General features: G+C 44.5%; 1 protein-coding gene across 1 annotated transcript in view; it reads left to right on the top strand.

Annotated features, from left to right (window-relative positions):
* The first annotated feature begins 3749 nt into the window (after positions 1-3749).
* The window catches only part of Rad23b (RAD23 homolog B, nucleotide excision repair protein), a 40558-nt gene continuing 27873 nt past the window's right edge, over positions 3750-16434 (top strand). The window contains exon 1 of the mRNA XM_051162176.1: positions 3750-4155. Coding sequence (XP_051018133.1) covers positions 4090-4155 — 66 coding nt within the window. The 5' untranslated portion in view covers positions 3750-4089. The remainder of the gene's footprint in view (positions 4156-16434) is intronic.

Genomic DNA, 16434 nt, shown 5'->3' on the forward strand with positions numbered 1-16434 from the left:
GGTGGACTCCTTTTTGCTTTATGAAGAGTCCCCATTTGCTGGGTGTGGTGGTATACACCTTTAATCCCAGACTTGGGAAGTAGAGGCAGGTGGATTGCTAAGTTTGAGGCTAGCCTGGTCTACAAAGAGAGTCTAGGACAGTCAGGGCTACAGAGAGAAACCTTGTCTCAAAAAACCAAAACCAACCAACCAACCAACAACAACAACAAAAAAAACCAACAACCAAACAAAACCAAAAAACCAAAACAAACCACACACATAAAACATTTAACCCTGTACCGTGGAGGATGCTGAGGCACAAGCCCTGTAAGCCTGGTTACTCAGAGTTTCTCTCAAAACAGCAACAGCAAGCAAGGAGCAGCATAGATGGCTTGGCAGTAAAGAGCATTAACCACTCTTCCAGAGGCCCTGAGTTTGGTTTACAATATCCACACTGGGCCGTTCTCAGTGGCCTGTCACTCTAGCTCCATGACATCTGACACATTCTTCTGGACTCTGAGGTCACCCCTACACATGTGGTATCTACTCTCACACACAGACAAGTAAAAATAAAACTCTTTATTTTATTTTTATCTCAGTGTTTGAGACAGGGTTTCTCTGGGGCGCCCTGGCTCTTTGTAAATCAGGCAGGCCTCAAACTCAGACTGTGCCCCACAAGTGCTATAATTAAAGGCCTGCACCACCAACAGCCTAAAGATAAAATTCTTAAGAAGAGAACCAACAACAAAACCAGAGAAGAACCTGAAAAATTAAAAACATCCCTTTAAAGCTGGGTGGTGGTGGCGCACATCTTTAATCCCAGCACTTGGGAGGCAGAGGCAAGCAGATAGCTGTGAGTTTGAGGCCAGCCTGGTCTACAAAGTTAGTCCAGGACAGCCAAGGCTACACAGAGAATCCCTGTCTTGAAAAAACAAACAAACATACAAACAAAAAAACCCATCTCTTTAAGTATCAGGAAAGACAGTTTCAGGCGGAAGAAACCTCACTTACAGAGGACAGAACCAGCTGTGTGAGAGATGAATGAAAGATGGTCCCCAGGATGGCAGTGAATAGGAGGGAGACAGAAGGAAAGACACAAGCTCAGAGGATTTGGCAAGAGTCAGATCATGAGGGCTCGAAAAGGCCAGAGAAAGTTTGCATTTTATGCTAATATACAACTAGGTATTGTTATGGTTCGGATCTGAAATGTCTCCCAAAGCCTTGTGTGGAAGAGGTGGGGCTGCCAGCCAGTGGAGCTGTGTGAGTTGGAAGAAGTTAGATTGCTGGGGGTACACTCTTTTTTTTTTTTTGGTTTTTCGAGACAAGGTTTCTCTGTGTAGCCTTGGTCATCCTGGACTCCCTTTGTAGACCAGGCTGGCCTCGAACTCACAGCGATCCGCCTGCCTCTGCCTCCCGAGTGCTGGAATTAAAGGCGTGCGCCACCACGCCTGGCTTTGGGGGTACACTCTTGAAGGGAGTGGAGACCTGTTTTTTCCTTCTCTTTGTTTCTGGAAACCAGAAAGCAAGCAGCTCTATCGCCATGCCCACCCAACACAACATATCATGTGGCCGCAGGCCCAAAACAACATGAGCGAGCAAGCAACCACGGACTGATGCCTCTCAAACCATGAGGCAAAAGAGATCTTTCCTCTTAAGCTTATCACTGTTACACTTTATCATATCTGGAAGTCAAGCACAAATATTACAAAGAAATGTGACATGATTCTATTTCCATTTATCATTTCACAAGACAATTTTGATCTAGGAATGGTGGTGCACACTTCTAACCTGAGCACTCAGAAGACTGAGGCAGGAGGATTGCAAGTTTCAGTTCAGCTTGGGCTATATAGTTCAGACTCTGTCTTAAGAAACAAAAGCAAAGCCGGGTGTGGTGGTGCACGCCTTTAATCCCAGCACTCGGGAGGCAGAGGCAGGCGGATCGCTGTGAGTTCGAGGCCAGCCTGGTCTACAAAGGGAGTCCAGGATGGCCAAGGCTACACAGAGAAACAAGAAACAAAAGCAAAAATAAAACCCCCAGTTTGACTGCTGGACTGTTGTCAGTGTGGGGACTGGAATCGAAGTTTCCTTAGGAGACAGTGACTGATGATGGTTGAAGCCATAGAAATCCTGAAAGGGGGGGGGGGGGAAGGCTGAACTTGAAGGTATAGACTGAAGAGTAAAATAGGTAAGATTTGGCAATAGTTTGGATGTGGTGAAAAGAGGCGTAGACATGAACTGGGGAAGACTGGGAGAGAAATGGTTTGTAGGGGAAAGTCCACAAGGAAGTCAATCGCTGCTACCTTTGCCCATGGTTTTTTTCCAGAGTCCTGTTACCCTGATTGCAGTATGCTGCTTTTGCCTTTGGCTAACCCTACAGCTAAAGGGAGAGATCCCAGCTGCCAGTTATTCAGAGTAAGAGTTGAGATCACCTGGTGACTAAGCCCACAGGAAGACAGAAGGCAGGGAATTGGGTATTTATCACAGTGCAGGGACATACCTTGTGAGTGGAGAGGGAGTCTGGGCAGGGAAAGTTCCCACCACAGAATTATATCCTAGCTTCTGAGGGTCCATGAAAATCCAAATAGTGAAATCGTTTGTTTTCACTGTGATCTGCTTGTTAACTGCTGTTTATTCATTCTCACTGTTTAAGTCTAACACGGGTCAGTGCACTATTAAGAAGTATACAGACAAGCACTTCTGGTGTCACTTATGTTCTGGTGACTGGGTGCTTATCACTAGACGCCTCTGTCTCTGCCTTAAATGGACATACTTGTAAAGCTAAGCACTTACTTTGTGTGTCTGACACTAAGATTTACAGGCATTATCCCACTCCCTCCAACCACCCACCGAGGAAGTGACATTTCAATTTTACTGCTAAGGAAGCAGAGGCACGTCCGCCCATTCCTCTAATATTTACCTTGTACCTACAGCATGCTAGGCACATTTTGTAGGCTCTGGGCAAAACAAAATCTATGCTTTGTGCAGCTTCAGCATGGGTGTTAGTACAGGAAGAGATGACACATATGCTCAGTACCGCACGTCGTAGAGTAATGGGATCTGAAGAAGCTGCTACTTTAAGTCGGGGTAGGCAGGATAAACCTCACCAAGAAGGCGACATCTGAGCAAAGATTAGAAAGCACCAAGTGCAAAGGAAAGCGCTTGTGCTGAAACTGAGGGCAAACTGCTTAATCTCCTTAACAGGGAGGGCAAAATGAACCTGTGAAAGGCATGACACAACTAGGCTTCCTTTTTAAATCCGCTTTTCCTTATAGGTCGAAGATCCCAAGGCTAGGGAGAGAACACAAGACTCGTACGCAATCAGCTAGCTCCTCGCCGGAGTCTCTGTCGCAAGATCAGAGAAGCGACCGGCATTACAAACGCTCGGCCGGCGGCGTGCGCCCCTTCAGGGCGGGCCCCAGACAATCCTGCCACTAAGGCTCCGCCCGCTTCACCGCCCGCCTAGGTTCCGTGCGGCTCCGCATCCACTCAGCGGGTCACCACGTAGCCGTTCCCCAGCTACGGATTGCGCAACTCGCGCCGCTAGGCGGAACCTGGACGTAGGCGGGGCGAGTGCCGGCGGGCGGATCCCACCAAGCCTCCCCGAGCGCCGCGGCCCACGAAGTGCGCCTGCGCACTCCCTCAGCGCGCCTCCGACGTTCCAGCAGCAACCCTCGCCCCGCCTCCAATTCCCGGGCGGAGTTCCTGTTCGCGCCTGCGCACTGCGTCGCCGCACCCCGCGCCTGCTCAGATCGCCCGGGTCCGGCCCCCATCCTCCGGGTTTTTTTTCTGGTGGGGGAGGGGGCACGTCTCGGCGAGTCACGGTGATGGCGGCCACCATCCTGTGGTGAGGTAGCGAGCTCTCTGCGGCTTTCGGGGAGTCCCTCGCGCCTCCTGCGGGCCCGGTGGCTGGCGCGTGAGGGAGCACCGCGGGGCCGAGCTTACGGGGAAGGCCGCTGGAGCGGCTGCGCAGCCGAGAGCGGGGAACCAGGGGACCCGGGGCGAGCGAGACTCGGGGCGAATGTGACAAGCCCCCCAACCCCCACTGCCTTCCTCCCGAGAGCGCGAGGATCGTGGCCACCCCCGGGGCGACCAGGCCCCGGCATAGGCACCATGCAGGTCACCCTGAAGACCCTTCAGCAGCAGACCTTCAAGATCGACATCGACCCGGAGGAGACGGTACGCGCCGCAAGGCGACGGGAGCGCGGGCCCGGGTCGGGAAGGCGCGGGAGAGCCCCGGAGGGCGTGGGGGGGGGCGTCAGGTCACCGCCGGCTTTGTGGGCCGAGAACGACGGAGGCAGATGGCGTGGAGCAGCCCCGGCCCGCGCGGGCACCGGAGGCCGCGGCCCGGAGCGCGTGGTCTTGGGGCCGGAGGGCGGGCGGGAGGGGGGAGGGGAGGCCCGGCGGCCTGGGCGCTGGAGTCTGGCCTTGAAGTGCACAGGTGGGGGAGGGAGACCTAGGCGACGTCACCACCCTCCTGCGACCCGGCTAGGTGCGGAGATCTTAGGGGCCGGTTACCCGGCGTGTGATGGGCCTTAAATGTGCCTAGTTTTCTCTGCAGCCAGAAGAGATGGTGGGGGGGGGGAATGAATTCTTTGCCTCCCCTTTTATTTGTGTCTACCTTAGATTGTTTTTACGAGCCTCTCCCCCCCCCACCCCCCACCCCCCCCAGCCACCGAACCAACACCCACAGGTAGATTACGCTCTGAGGCCTGGTTGGTGGCGAAGAATTTTGTATTAGAAACCTTCAGGTCCAGATTTTAACGAGTTCTCCGACGACTTGGGAACTTGCACACTTCTCAGACTCCCAGAATAGTAGTATTTAAAAGGAGGAAAAGAAAAAAAAACTCTTCTCTGTTCTGCAGCTAAAGCCGATTACACTTAACGAGTTCACGTCGTAAATTCTAATGCTGTCGTCTTCGGTCTTCCCTGTAAAAAGATAGATCGACTATGGTAAAGTTAGTGTGGTAAAGTTATGTCAGGAATCTAAAAATGCCCCGTGCGTGTAATTTTCTCCTCACGTGCTGTTGGAACTGTGACGCTGTGTTAAGATAGTTGTAAAGCAGCAGATGACTGCCTATTTGTGGGTACTTAAAAAACAAAACATTTAACGACTGATTATATTTTGCTTGAAGATGAAGGGACTGGTGTTAATTAAGTAGATCCGAGACCCAAATTCTATTTGTGGCTCTGAAACTCGTTTACCACGACGTGGACAAATTACTGAAACAGGAACAGTACCAGCAGAGATGGTGAGGATTAAGTGGCATTTACGTGGCTCATAAATGAGGCCTACTATGTAATCAATATAGATATATTTGTGTGAAGACATGGTGTTATGTTTTACCTATCTCAGCTAATATCAGAAATCTCCTACATCTTTAATAAGCCAAGAATTCCCTACCTTTTTGAAATTGTGGCACAAAGTGATTTATATTATTTACATTGAATTTAATTTGCAGGAATATACAATAATTCTTGAAGGTACAGAAAATACCAGCTACATAGGAGAGCTCTGTAGTCTTCTCAGAAGCAATTGTTAACACCTAGTGGACAGGGCCCAGTGAAATAAAATTCCTTTTTTTTTTTCTTTTTCTTTTCTTTTTCTTTTCCGAGACAGGGTTTCTCTGTGTCTCAACTCTGTAGTCCAGCCTGGCCTGTAACTCACAGAGATCTGCCTGCCTCTGCTTTCTGAGTGCTGGATTAATGCAGTGTGCCACCATTTTTCTTTACTACTTAGAGTACTGAATAGCAAACTGAAAAGGTGAAAGTGCAGGGCTGAGATGCCAAGCATTTGTGAGACCCTAAGTTCCATCTCCAGCACCTTGAGAGAAAAAAATTACAACACAGTTAACTGTTTACTGATGTGAAAAGCGAAATATGTAAAATGCATGCTTGGCTTAGGGCTCATTGTGGGTGATAAATGACAGGGGATAGGTCATGGTAACTTTTTGGGCTTAAAATATTTGCTTATCCCAGAGTCACTAAAACACAGAGAAGTGGGTTTTGCTTTATTTCTTTAGTATCTGAATTTCTTAGAGTTGTGTAGTAACTTCATACCACTGGTGTGTGTGTACACATATATGTATGTTTTATACATATGTATGAATTGTATGCAGCATATGTACATTATATGTGCTGTGTAAAATTTATGCTGCACTTTAGTTCCTCTACATGTCTATTATTTTTGAGCCAGTGCAGTATTAAAACCCTAACCGCACTTACTGTTTGAAGGATCTTTCCAGGGGATGTAATATTTTACACTTTTAGAAATACATGTTTGGTGAGTTGTTAGTGACTTACTCAACTTTGTTACTGGAACAAATATACTTTGTTGATATTAATGTTGTATAGAAACCAGTAATGCTGGCTGTGAGTTCGAGGCCAGCCTGGTCTACAAAGCCAGTCTAGGACAGTCAGTGCTACACAGAGAAACCCTGTCGCAAAAAAACGGAAAGAGACAGAGACAGACAGACCAGTAATGCAAAATGTTTTATGAGGCGTGTTTTCATTCCATATTCTATGCCTCCTTTTCTTTGTGCTGGGGATCCAGGACAGGGATTCTGGGCTTTATGCACATTACACAAGCTTTGTACCAGGACTTGCACCATAGCCCCTTTATTTCCATCTATACTGAGGTTTGATCCGTGTGCAAACACATGTCTTTTTCATTCATTCATTTATCCGTCCATCCATCCATCCATTTGAGGCAGGTTTCACTATGCAGTCCTGACTGACCTGAGACCTCACAAATAACCAAACCACCTGCCTCTGCCTCCACTGTGCTGTGGTTAAAGCTATGTGACCCCTGCCCAGCATGCTTTAGGTTTGATAATTTTTTGATACAGTGCTTCCATAAAAATAAAAAGCAGATGACACAAAATACTTTCTTCCTAACCTGTTACAAAGTGTAACCAAGGATTTTAGAAGTAGATCAGTTTGGGAATTTTTTCTTGTTTTTGTTTTTCAAGATAAGGTTTCTGCCGGGCGTGGTGGCGCACCCACGCCTTTAATCCCAGCACTCTGGAGGCAGAGGCAGGTGGATCGCTGTGAGTTCGAGGCCGGCCTGGTCTACAAAGTGAGTCCAGGATGGCCAAGGCTACACAGAGAAACCCTGTCTCGAAAAACAAAACAAAAAGATAAGGTTTCTCTGTCCAGTTTGGGAATTTAAAAGTGGATCAGCAGGTAACAGTTCATGTCACCAAGCCTGATGGCCTAGTTTCAATCCCCTCCACCTGCATGGTAGAAGAGGGCTGAGTCTATGAGGGAGGCTGTCTTCTGGCTCCTCACTCACTGGTTTGGGCACCCTCACCACCATAATGGATATGTTTTATAAAGTAGATATAAAATTAAGATTTTAGGAAAGCCTATGCAATTTACAGACCTTGTCTTTGGAAACTTAAATTTGTGTTTTCGGGTTTGCCTCTTAACTAGTTTTTACTTAGAAGGAACTGAGAAATCAGGTGACTTATGGTATCTTGTTTAGAAAGTCTTGGGAGCTTGACATGAACATGAGCAAAGCGAGAAAGGATTGAGAGCTAAACGCAGTCCTAGAGTAATTCATTGCTGGACTGCGCAGTGCTGAGTGAGCTCTGCCGCTGCTGCTGAGCATGGGGACATGGAAGCCAGGGTTTGGGTTTTCTGGGAGCTTTATCACTTAGTTGAGGCTCAGTAACTAAAGGGCAAGGGGCAAGTCTTATTTGCCTTTGTCTTTTTGAAAGCTAAAAGTTTGTCTCTACTTATTGGTTTCTCTGTGTTGTCTGCCTATCCTAGACTCACCTTGTAGACCATGCTGGCCTCGAGCTCTGCCTCTGCTGGGATTAAAGGTGTGTGCCACCACGCCTTGCTCATCTCTACTTTTTAAAATGGCAAAAAAACCAAAAGCTGGGCGGTGGTGCCAGAGGCAAGTGGATCACTGTGGGTTCGAGGCCAGCCTAATCTACAAAGTGAGTCCAGGACAGTCAGGGCAACACAGAGAAACCCTGTCTTGAAAAACAAAAACAAAACAAAACAAAAAACCCCAGTATTTGAAAAGATTTTTATTTTGTGCATGGGTGTTTTGCCTACACATAAGTCTTTGTGCTACATATGTGTGGTGCTTGTGGAGGACAGAAGAGGGCATCAGAACACATACACACACACACACACACACACACGTTAAGTACTGTTGCTAGTTGCCGCGTGGGTGCTAGGATTTGAACCTGCGTCCTCTACAAGCGCAACCAGTGCTCTTACCTCCTCAGTCATCCATGAACCCCCAGAAGATTTTTTTTTTTTAACTTTAAAGTATACTGCCACGTTCTTGTTTATGCAGTAGTCAAACATTAAGAAACAAGGATAAGGTCAGGGCACCTCTTTAATCCCAGCACAGAGACAGGCAGGAGTATCTGAGTTCAAGGCCAGCCTGGCCTACAGAGTGAGTTCCATTAGGAAAGATTTCAATTTCTATTCTATTTTCAGCTGAAAATCCTAGATTTTTCTTGAATTTTGACAGTACATCTACAAGACTAGTACAATTACCTACTTGTTAGTGGCTTTTAAATTTTTTGTTTGTTTTTCGAGACAGGGTTTCTCCATGTTAGCCATGGTTGTCCTGGACTTTGTAAACTAGGCTGGCCTCGAACTCAGAGATCTGCCTGCCTCTGCCTCCCCAGTGCTGGAATCAAAGGTTTGCACCACCACGCCCAACTAAACATTTTTTTTTTTTTTTTTTTTTGGTTTTTTCGAGACAGGGTTTCTCTGTGTAGCCTTGGCCATCCTGGACTCCCTTTGTAGACCAGGCTGGCCTCGAACTCACAGCGATCCGCCTGCCTCTGCCTCCCGAGTGCTGGGATTAAAGGCATGCACCACCATGCCTGGCTCTACATTTTTAAAAAATTGTAGATGCCTATCTATTATGGATGTACCACTTAAGACTAGTCCCTGCATTTTTCCACTGTATCCTGTCCTCTGAAAGGGAGGGGCACCTATATTAGTCATCTTGTGTGTCTGTGACTAAATATATCCAAGAGAGTAACATGAGGGAGCGGTGATTATTTCCCTCATGGTTTCAGAGGCTTCATCCCACTGTCGCTTGGTCTCCTATACTTGGGTACATGGGCAGCCGGAGCTACTGGAGGAGGAGGCCGCTTACTTCATGGAATCAGGAAGCAGAGAGTAGAAGTTACAGGTTAGATTTTAAAAGGAATGCCTCCAGTGACTGACTTGCTTCCTAACCCTGAGAGTTTCCAGAGTCTCCCAAATAGTGTTACCAATAGAATGTTTTTAATACATGAACCTGCCGGGAACTTTCATACTCAGACCCCAGCCTCTCCGCTTCTCTGGGTTTCCAGCTTTAGAGTATGCAGATGTTTGCCCTCTTCTTAATAAAACCTCCTTCCTCTTTTGTCCCCCTTGAGCTGTGGCTTTGCTTCTTGGTTCCACCTTACAGCAAAACTCAAAAATCATTGCGTCTGTTTCACTGTTTTTCATGTCTTGCTCTCTTCCAAGTGCCCTAGACAGTGTTCTTAGAGAAGTGTCTCTCTCACCCCCGCTCTCCATCTGTCCATGTGTCTTTTATCTTTGAGGACAGTATTTCCTTTAAAAAGATCTCTTTAGTTTAAAAAGGGAATATTATAAATTACCTGCTTGCCTTAAAGTTGATGTGAAAAATCAGGTAATTTGGTGCATAAAATGTATAGTAAATTGTGGAAGAAGTTGTGCTGTTTTTAAAATAAAAATCCCACTTTAATAAGTTTTCTTTTATTTTGATAATTCTTATTATCCTTTCTATGAAAAGCTTATGTAAGGTTGGATACTATGGTGCGTACCTGTAATCTCATCATTCTGGGAGACAGAGGCAGGCAGATCTCTGAGTGTGAGACTAGCCTGGTCTACAAAGAGAGTCCAGGACAGCAAAGGCTGCACAGAGAAACTCTCTCTCGAAAAACAAAAACAAAAAAGAGAAAAGAAATAAAAGAAAAGCTTGTATAAATGGTACGCTTTCAGCTCAACATTGTCAGTGCACTAGCTTTGAAAGGTATAAGCTGCCATTTCGACTTGAAATTTGATCTCTGGGATAGGTAGTGCATGAAATTTTCTTTTTAAAGAAATGTGCTATAGCAAATGATAGTGCCATCTATTCCTTACAAACACCTGGGCAGTGAAGCCAGTCTCAATTCTGAATAAACATCATGTAAGCTTATTCAGGCAGTGGGGGTAGATCTGCAAATGACTGGTGTATGTGATCAAATCTTAGATGCTCAACAGTGAATAAGACTTTCTTATCCCCTGCTTTGGTTAACTAAGCAGGCAGGTTCCTGTGACCCACACAGTAAAGATGGCTTATTTTTGTGGAATTCACCTTTTCTTTTTTTCCTTCCCCCCCCTCACCCTTTTTTCCTTTCCTCGTCTTTCAACACAGGATTTCTCTTGATATTGCCCTGGCTGTCCTGGACTCATTTTGTTCTTTGTTTTTTTGTTTGTTATTAAAGATTTTGTTTATTATGTATACAGTGTTTGAAAGCCAGAAGAGGGCATTAGATCACAGCACAGTCAGTGCTCTTAACCTCTGAGCCATCTCTCCAGCCCCTGGACTCATTTTGTAGACCTGCCTGGTCTTGAACTCAGATATCCCGCCCGCCTGTCTCCCAAGTGCTGGGATTAAAGGCCTGGTCCTACACTTCCATTTCTATCTGCTTTGATCTTGTTAAAATCATAACATCTGGAATTTATTTTAAAAGCAATTAAATTCATGTGTATAGATTGACTTAGGAACATTTTACATAGTTTCTGTGGGAAAAATAATAGATCCAGAATTTAAAATAATAGCCTTAGCAGGGCATGGTGGCACACACCTTTAATCCCAGCATTTGGGAGGCAGAGGCAGGTGAATCTATTGAGTTCAAGGCCTGGTCTGTAAAGCAAGTTTCAAGTCAGGGATAGCTGGGCACGGTGGCGCTCTTAATCCCAGCACTTGGGAGGCAGAGGCAGGTGGATCTCCATGAGTTCGAGGCCAGCCTGCACTACAGAGCTAGTTCTAGGACAGCCAGAGCTGTTGCACAGAGAAAAAACCCTGCCTCTCAAAACAATCAAACAAAACCTTTGGGTAATGATTTCAATGAAGATTGCTTTTAAAAATAGTTGCATTTATTTGTCCACAAATAACCACTTCCCTCATCTGGAGATCAGAGAGTCCTCTGGGAATTGGTTCTCTTTGGCTTTCACCATTTGGGTCCTGGGGTTCAAGCTTTAGGTTGCCCTGCTTGATAGCAGAACCGTCTACTGCCTGAAGGATTGGTTGTCTTTGTTTAGTGTAGCTTCTCACGTAGTGCTCTACCACCAGTTGTTGGGTAGGAGAGATAGTCTTACTTGAGTTCAGTGTTGCAGTCTTCCTGTTTTCATTGAAGTTGGTAGACAGCCTCCATCAACGTCCCACGTGGTGTCGTCATCTCACCCCCATTTTCTTTGTATACCCCTGGCTATTCTGTAGCTTACTCTGTAGACCAAGCTGGCCTTGAACTGGGATATCCGGCTGCTACTGCGCCCCCATCCCCAAGTGCTGGGATTAAAGGTGTACAACACCACTGCCCAGCAGTAGACACCTGATACATTTCTGGAATTATCCAGAAACTACTTTGGAGGAGAAATTTAGAAAATGCTCCTTTGGCCGGGCGTGGTGGCGCATGCCTTTAATCCCAGCACTCGGGAGGCAGAGGCAGGTGGATCACTGTGAGTTCGAGGCCAGCCTGGTCTACAAAGTGAGTCCAGCACAGCCAAAGCTATCACAGAGAAACCTTGTCTCGAAAAACTAAAATAAATAAATTAATTAAAAAAAAAAAAAAAAAAGAAAATGCTCCTTTGTTCCTGTGTCAGAGTTTTCAGATGCCAAAGATACCACCGAAAGAAATTTGGGTAAATTTGAAGTCCTTTGGTGTGTGTCTCTCTCTCTCTCTCTCTCTCTCTCTCTCTCTCTCTCTCTCTCTCTCTCTCTCTCTCTCTCTCTCTCTCTCTCTGTGTGTGTGTGTGTGTGTGTGTGTGTGTGTGTGTTGGGTTGGGATTTTCCTATCATTGTCAAGTTTGAATTCAAATTACCATCTTTGTAGCAAGTGCTCTTACCCTTTGAGCCATCTTCTCAACCTGCTCTTTTAAATAATTAATTTGGATTATATAATGATAATTGCTTCTCTTTTTAAATATAAAAATGCAATGTTTTTTGTATATTGTTAATAAGTGTTGAAGGCTATATTTTATTTCAAACTCTAGTTTTCTCCTTAGTTAGTAACTTAGGCTTGTTGTCGTAAAGTGGAAGCTTTCCCTCAGTTCAGTAAGTCTCATTAGACTCTGCCTTTCATGTAATTGCAGGTACTAGGTTTGTTTTCAAAAAGAAATTGTACAGCCACTAGGTTTTTTCCTTTCACAATTTTGTAAATATTCATCCACAAGTATTCAAATGAATATTTGTGCAGTAATCGCTATCCAAGCATGATGAGTGTTTAAACTGGTTTTCAGGTTTTAGTGTTAAAACTGTATCTGTCTGCCTTGGAAAGACAATGGGAGACTCTTCTGCATTGAATTGCTGGCTCAGTGACAGGCACACTGCCTTTAAAATGTCTGTGTCAGTGATTGTAACTATTAGCAACATATTCACAAATAACTTTTATTTGTGTTGGAGGAGGAGTCCTTCCAAGGTGGCTCCCTTAAATGGCTAACCCCTTGGATTCTTGCTGTTGACAGAAGCTTCAGTTCTCTCCAGTACCCCGTACAAATCTCCCCTGAGCTGTTAGTGTGTCTTCAGGACATGATGGTAGGCATTCAGCTAGCACAACTCATGGATATGGAGCTATAGGTTGAGAGGAACTGATTATGTTCACATCTTGTTTAAGTGCACACAGTTCCGGACCACTCTCCAGCCCCAAACGAAAATTCTCCAGGGCATAAGTCCCTCACATAAGTTTTACTGATGAACATTCTCCCTGTACTGTAAGTCTTCTCTATGTAACTTGAATACCTAGGGCAATGTAAATGCTATCTATGTAAATAGTGGTTACACTGTTTTCTCTGAGAATAGAAACAAATGTTTCAGTCACTGTTGAATCTTTGAATGTGGAACCCTGACACATGGCAGATTCACCACAAGGTAACCACAGTGTCTGCCTCTGTCATTTTACTGTTTCCTACAGGTGCAAGACTATTTTGTACTGCTTCTTAATTTCATTTGCATTTTTTTCCTGTTTGAGTTGCATGCTCAGATGATCGGTTTTTCTTTGTTTAAGAATGAATGTGTTATAACTCGTGGTGGTGCACGCCTTTAATCCCAGCACCTGGGAGGCAGAGGCAGGCAGATCACTGAGTTTGAGGCCAGCCTGGTCTACATAATAAGTCTAGGTGAGCCAAGGCTACACAGAGAAACTCTGTCTTGAAAACAAACAAACAAAAAAGGAATGTGTTAGCTGGGTGTGGTAGTGCACACCTTTAATCCCAACACTTGGGAGGCAGAGGCTGGCAGATCTTTCTGAGTTCGAGGCTAACCTGGTCTACAAAGCGAGTCCAAGACAGCCAGGGCTACACAGAGAAAACCCTGTCTCAAAAAAGAAAAAAAAAAGAACCCAAAAGGAATGAATGTGTTTAATGCTGCTCTGATTCTTTAACCAAATAGTATAGTTCTCATGTACTGTTAGGCTCTTGATTTTTTTTTTTTTTTTTTTTTTTTTAAAAATCAGGTTTGATTGTTTTTTTTTTTTTTTTCAAGCAAAAATTATCTAGCAGTTAATAATTGCACCCCTTTTTGGTCCTTTGTGCATATTTTTGTTGTGACTCACAAGGATTTTTGTTTGTTCTTTTGATATACAAAATTAGAAAGTGGTTTGTTGTTTAGGTCTTTAAAATTCATCCCATGCTCTGAATTTTTAAAATATTCATTGTGTTGATACAGAAAAAGAAAATACAGTTTCTTGGGCTGAGAGGGTTGGTGAGTTAAGAACTTGTCTCAGTAAGGGTCATCATTGCTGTGATGAGACACCATGACCAAAAGCGCACGGAGAGGAGAGGGTTTATTTGGCTCACTCTTCCATACCACTCACTGCTCATCAGGTAAGGAAGCCAGGCCAGGAACCTGGCAGCAGGTGCTGTTGCAGGCTTCATGGAGAAGTACTATTTACTGGCTCCTAGTGACTTGCTCAGCCTGCTTCTTTAGAGAACACAGACCCACCAGCCCAGGGACGGCACCACACACAATGGGCTAGTCCTTCCCCAATCAATCATTAAGAAAATGTCCTACAGGCTTGCTTACAGCCCAGTCTTAGGGAGGCATTTTCTCATTTGAGGCTTCCTCCTCTTTGATGACTCTTAACTTGTGTCAAATTGACAAAACTAGCTACTACAGTGCTTATAACAGAAGCTTAAGGACCATTTGCACCTCCATCACCCATGTAAATGCCAGGCCAGTATGGTAGCCCACCACTAATCCCACCACTCCCGAGGTGGAGGTGGGGGAATCCCAGGAACCAGCTGTCTAAACCAGTCAAATCTTTAAGCAAGCAACCTTGCTTCAGTATGTAAGGTAGACCACAATTGAACGAGAAATTCATTGTCAACTTGTGGAGTTCTCCCCCCCACACACACACCAAAAACTAAAAGTGTAAAAAAATTGTTTTTCTTAGGTGACGATGCACATTAATTTTGTCTTATTTTTCTCTCTACTCAGTATAACCTGTTGGGAATAAGATTCCTGCTTTATTATTACAATTTTCCTGTTTTCCCCCTTTCACATATTGTATAATACTCATGTGTTCATTGAGAATGTGGTAGCGGATCACTCACAAGCTCAAAAGCACTTTGTACTATTCTAGAAATGGGGTTCACTCAGAGGGACACCTAGTTTGTAATTCATTTGTGGCTTCCAAATAGTATCACTTACAAATACAATCTTTTTCCATAAACTTAATATCTATATTTGTTATTTTTCTGTTGCTGTGATAAATACCATAACCAAAACCAACTATTAAAAGGGACCGTTTTTGTTCATGGTTCCAAAAGGAAAGAGTAAAGTATGGGAAAGCGTGGCACTGCAAGACTTCCGGACTGGAAGCTGGCAGGTTATGTTTTCATCCACACACAGGAAGCAGGGAGGGAAAGCAGGAAGTCGAATAAAACTGTAGTGCTTCAAACTTATTCGCAGTGATATACTTCCTCCAGCAAGGCCACACGTCCAATAGGTTTCACACCTCCCCGAACAGTACCACCACGGGGGACCAAGTATTCAACTACTTAGGCAAACTTAGTGGGACATGTCTCATTCAGAACGCCAAGCCATCCAACAACATGCCAGTTGTTCTTTGCCTTATCATGTAGTTGACTTTGGGCAAGTAATTCAGCATATTAAATGCCACTTCTGAAACGTTTTGACATCTACCATATGACCTAGCTGTACCGTGCCTGGCTATTTTTCCAAAACATTCTAAGTTAACACGTCACAGAGATACTTGATTGAGTGTTTGCTGTGGCACTAATTCACAAAAGCTGTTAGGGAGCCACCCATTGGTGCCTGTCAGCAAAGGACCGTGTAAAGAAAATTTTGTCTGGGCATAAAGAACAGTTACATTGTTTGCATAAAAACGGATACAACTCAAGATGACCATATTTAAAGCCAGATGTGGTGGCGCACACCTTTAATCCCGGCACTGGGGAGGCGGATCTGTGAGCTCAAGGCCAGCCTGGTCTACAGAGAGAGTTCCAGGACAGCCAAGGCTACACAGAGAAACCCTGTCTGTAAAAACAAATTCACTTACGAAAGTCTTAATTACATTGATAAAAATTTAATCCTTTTGACTGAAAGTATGTCTCAAAATTGAAATAGTACAAATTTTATCTCAAACCAATAATATAGATACGGTAGAGCTGGATCTCCAAGATAATAACCCCCCCAAAACCATATTTAAAGTCAGTTCCAGAAATACCAATAGTACATGTTTTCTCTCATTTGTGGTTTCTGTTTGATGAAGATAAATCAATATATGTATATGACATGAAAGTAGAGGCGAAACTGTCTAGAGAAAAAAGGGAATAGGTGTCCCAAATGGGAAGATATGAGGGAGCAGAGCATGCCCTAAGTGCATTGTATGCCTGTACGGATATGTCCTTATGTAACCCAGTTCCATGTGCAATGAATATATACCAATGAGGGGAAAGTGGAAATTAAAACAAATTTTCTCATAACAAGATAACTAATGGCTTAGTGTAGGGGTAGATCAAAGTTGTTAAAGAGGTTGTGGACTTAAATTATGACCTCACCGAGCATAATTTTATGTCACGGGAAAGTATAATAAATTGGATAATGACATGTAATTTATATTCTGAGTTTATTGATGCTGAGATGATTTTCTGGTGTTTTGGGTTTTTTTTTGTTGTTGTTGTTGTTTTCTTTTTTAAGACAGGGTTTCTCTGTGTAGCCTTGGCTATCCTGGACTCACTTTGTAGATG

This window comes from Acomys russatus, chromosome 2, assembly GCF_903995435.1.
Source record: "Acomys russatus chromosome 2, mAcoRus1.1, whole genome shotgun sequence".
NCBI lineage: Eukaryota > Metazoa > Chordata > Mammalia > Rodentia > Muridae > Acomys > Acomys russatus.